The sequence below is a fragment of the Dreissena polymorpha genome, chromosome 14 (assembly GCF_020536995.1).
Source record: "Dreissena polymorpha isolate Duluth1 chromosome 14, UMN_Dpol_1.0, whole genome shotgun sequence".
NCBI classification, from domain to species: Eukaryota; Metazoa; Mollusca; class Bivalvia; order Myida; family Dreissenidae; genus Dreissena; species Dreissena polymorpha.
The window spans coordinates 36,742,988-36,747,448 of NC_068368.1; the positions used below are offsets into that span (position 1 = coordinate 36,742,988).

Below are 4,461 nucleotides of genomic sequence, written 5' to 3' on the forward strand. Positions count from 1 at the left end.
CAGTTTTCTCAGAACGAGGCTCATTTTAGCTTCGTTTGGAAAAAAAACATGCATGCGCGTACTGTGTCATCTCAGATTAGCTTGTGCAGTCCTAATTAGGGACGACCTTTCCTCATTTATTGAATTTTTTATTTAAAGGAAGTGTCTTCAGATCGAAAGTTCAGCCAAGGAGGAAAATGCTGCTCCTGGTCAGCCTGTGCGGACCGCAAGGCTAATCTAGGACGACAAATTACGCACAAGCATTAAGACCAGATTTCTAAGAACGATACTCATTTAGTAACGTAATCGGGAAATAAAGGTATCAAAATGTGTTGCTTTTTCGGGCCACATTTTACCACAGCCAGCTATAAGTTTCTTTAAATGTAAACATACAGTTCGAACAATTTTATGTTACACATGTGTAAAATGAACTGATTATTGTTAAAAACTTGACGTAATTGGATGTTTATGACGCCAATTAACTGAAATAACGACATGCAATTGGTCCGTCAAGTTTTATAAGGTGGCCAATTAAAACGCTCAAGTGCTAGCGAAGCTGTGCGAAGATTTCCTAAAAACAAACACTACAATCGTTTAAGAATTGAAATAATAAAGTTGTAATGATAAGTTATTATTGAATTACCCGAGATCGAGAGTACATGTATATATGCTTGTTATCAAATCACGAATATGGTGTTTTACACGTGTATGTTATGTTTACAAGGTTTACTTTATACAAATAAAATAGTCTTCCCGATCGGCGTTTAATTTTTAGACTACATAGTCCCTATAGGACATTCATACAGCATACATAGTCCCTATAGGACCTTCATACAGCATACATAGTCCCTATAGGACCTTCATACAGCAACCCAAACCCAGAGTAGGACGCCTGGTCGGACCAAACGTGAGCAGTCAGTGCCTTCTTAACCCATTTATGCCTAGTGAACTCTCCCATCCTTCTTAATTGGATCAATTTATTTCCAAAATTAGGGATGTCTAGTATATATATTTCTATATTTAGAATATTTCTTACAGAAATTCCTTTAAGCAAACAGCGCAGACCCTGATAAGACGCCGCATCATGCGGCCTCTCATCTGGGGTTTGCAAAGGCCTTTTTTTCTAGACGCTAGGCATAAATGGGTTAATTTCAGAATTTAATTTAGCCGTGCTCTGTCAAAGGGGGATTTAATGCATGTGCGTGAAGTGTCGTCCCACAGGCTAATCAGGGACACAACTTTTCGCATAAACTGTTGTTTTGTTTTGCTATGAAGATACTATTTTTAAAAGAAAAATATCATAAAATCGGACTACACAGGCTAATATGGGACGACACTTGACGCACATGCATTAAATCCCCCTTTCACAGAGCACGGCCCAATTAATTTGTGTTATTTTCACGTATCAAGACAAATAAGGCGTTATAAGACAAAACGTCATTCAATAAACCGATATTTGTTGAACCGAAATGTATAAATTACATCAATTCATCACAAACATTCAACAATTGATACATGTTTTTTTTAAGTCTTTGCAGTAAAAACGGACAAAGAAAACACTACGAGTTTAATGATATCCTTTTCCTGAAACATTGTTAATATATCGATCACGATTTGTTACGTTCTATTGTTTTAAAAAGTAATTGGCATACATATAGTAACGGCAAATTGTTTAACTACATACAATGTATAATAGTTTATCTTCTAACGAATCCATGTTTGTTACAGATTAAATATTATATTTCTATTGAGATTTTGATGTAATAAATGTAAGACAACATATAATTAGACATGTCTAAAGTTATTTTATGTTGCATTTTTATTTGCAATATTAACTTTTCCCAACTAGTTGTTATGATAAGTTATTATTGAATAACCCAAGGTCGAGAGGATATATGATTGTAATCAAATCACGTAATAAATGTAAGACAACATATAATTAGACATGTCTAAAGTTATTTTATGTAGAATTTTATTTATCTTGTTAACTTTTCCAACTTACCCGAAAGACCGCATATACTTATCCGCATTTAGATTGAATAAGATCCAGTAAAATGAAAATCTTCAGGATTATCCGCATATTCATGTATCGTGTTTGGTGCGAATTTCATTTAAAACGTTAAAAGCCTAAACAGATTGAAGTTTGATACAATTTACACGCAAGAAAAGTTTTTAGAATCGGTTTGTCGCGTAAAATACATTACTTGTATAATACATGTACTAGTATTTGACTTGGAAAAGTTTTTTTCATCTAGTAACGTTTATTCACCGCTGTGTCTGAGTTTTTAAAATATAAAGGAGCCTGGCAAGTTGATTTTGAATTGACTCCATATTGTCAGCGTTTGTAGTCAACGCTTGACTTTCTGATGCTTCTTCAAAAGCTGCAGCAGTTGTTGGTTTTGAAGTGGTTGTTGTTGGTCTTGTGGTGGTCGTTGTAAGTGTTGTTGTTGTCGTATGTATAGATGTGGTGGTCGGTGTGGGTGTTGTAGTTGTTGATGTCGTTGTTGATGCTGTGGAAAGCTGTTCCTGATTCAGTTGAGATTGCGGCAACTGGTTTTTGGCCGCGAGTAATCCCTCAATAATCCTGATTCTTTCTTTAATGTCTGTTAAAGACCCCGTGTCAGAGAGGTCTTTTAGGCTTCTTTGCACAGCCAATGTGTTGTCAAGTGTTGCTGTTGCTTCACCTATTCCAAGCTGTTGTTGGTTTGAGGTCTCAGGGTCGGTTTCAGGAAACATTTGAACAAGTGACTCGGCTAGAAAACCACTGTTTACTTCACTTTGCTGTGACACGCTTTGCTGGCCTGTATCGGTTAATTCTTTTCCCATGTTCTCTAATCGATTCAACGCATTCTTCCGTCTACTCAGTGCAATGTTTTTAATCAATTCTTGCCCCTTCTCTTGTCCAAGTTCTTCTATTATTTTGTAATAGGCCAATCGCACGGCTTCGGACGAGAGCAATGTCGCAGACATGACATTTGGAATAGATATTGCACTATTGACAACGAAACTCCCCGCTGTTTCTACTGGTGTTTGAACAACAGCTTGATCAATTGTTTCTTGCAATTCCGGGATTCCACGGTTTGATCGATTGCCCGGTCTAGTTTGTGGACTTGATCTTGATGATTCGGAAAGCCATGTTATACCGTTTGCAACGGCGCTTCGTGAGCCAGTGTTTCGTGCGTGCGGATTTAATGATGAAAGGGTTATGCTGTCATACATTGCAGAGTCAAATGCGGCACGAAGTGCCGCGATGTGTGGCTCAAGTACCGGCTCATACACCGGATCATGCTGCATACCAGGAAGTGAAACCTTTCTAGGCGGTTCTTTTCCCAGCCTTGCCTGCTGACTTGACGAAGCAACTCGTAGATCTTCGGAAGAAACATGTAATTGACGTGTATTGTCTCGCCCAGCATGTATAGTCGGTGATGCCGACATGCTCGTGGGGTGGATCGGGCTGATGGCCGCAGGGTTAGACTGGCCTGTCGAAGGGATCGATTGAATAAGTTGTTTTAATAACCGTTCTTGAGAGTCTAACTGTTGTCGCAATGCGTTCATGTTATCATTAATTGGCAAGAACTGTCGAAATTGTGTTTCAACCCGGGTTGTCGTTGGTGCTGAAGCAGTAGTCGTAGGAACTGGCCTTGTGGTTGTTGTTGGTGCTAATATGGTAGCTGTGGGAATAGGTCTTGGTGTTGCTGACATAGTTTCCGGATTACCAGCATTGTTTGCTAAACCGTCAATGAAGCCCATATATAGCATTGCACTCTCTAAATTAACGACGGGCAATGGTCGTCTGCTAGATATAGGATCAGACTCCATTTTCTCTCTCAGAAAAGACATTAAATGGTCAGTATCTTCAGGCAAAGATCTGTTATTATGATCAAGTTTCTGATGAGTTTTGTTTACATTCTCTTGGACAGATGTAAGTGAGTTAGATGAATGAGGTATATTATTGTTACCTCTGAAAAATGCGTGTGCGGCAAATGGAGCAGTATCAAACAAATTTTAACCAGACAGTGTATTTTTAAGACTTATATCCTGACTTGGAATAAAGTCTTTATCTGGCGACAAAACGGCGGGCACACCTGCATTACCAGCTTGTTGAACTGACGCTGAGGGGTTGAGACTATCTTGCCGGGTATGGCTGACAGTTGGATTTGCGCTGGTTGGTTGGGATTGGGTTGCAATCGGAGGTGAAAGTGTTTGCCGCACTGTCTGCGATTGTTGTGCTGGTTCCGTTTGATGAAGGTTAGCCCAAAACTCAGCCCCTCTCGATTGATCACTTGAACGATTATTTGATAAGAATATGTCGTTTATGTCGTTAAGCCAATTCAATCCGAAGCGAGACCCAGTTGTTATAACTGAGGTGGCTGCAGACTGTGACGTTGACTCTGCTACTTGGGTACTGGCTGACAGAATATTATTGTTAGCAGTTTGTATAACAGCGCGTTCAGAGTTTTGTGTACTGCCGCCGTTAATAGG

The 4,461-nt window shown here is 39.1% G+C and overlaps 1 protein-coding gene across 1 annotated transcript; it reads right to left on the reverse strand.

Annotated features, from left to right (window-relative positions):
• Positions 1-2,244: 2,244 nt before the first annotated feature.
• Positions 2,245-3,798, reverse strand: LOC127857294 (probable serine/threonine-protein kinase dyrk2). Its single transcript, XM_052393704.1, has one exon. It carries the CDS (start codon positions 3,796-3,798, stop codon positions 2,245-2,247), a length of 1,554 nt encoding a protein of 517 aa, XP_052249664.1.
• Positions 3,799-4,461: the final 663 nt, after the last annotated feature.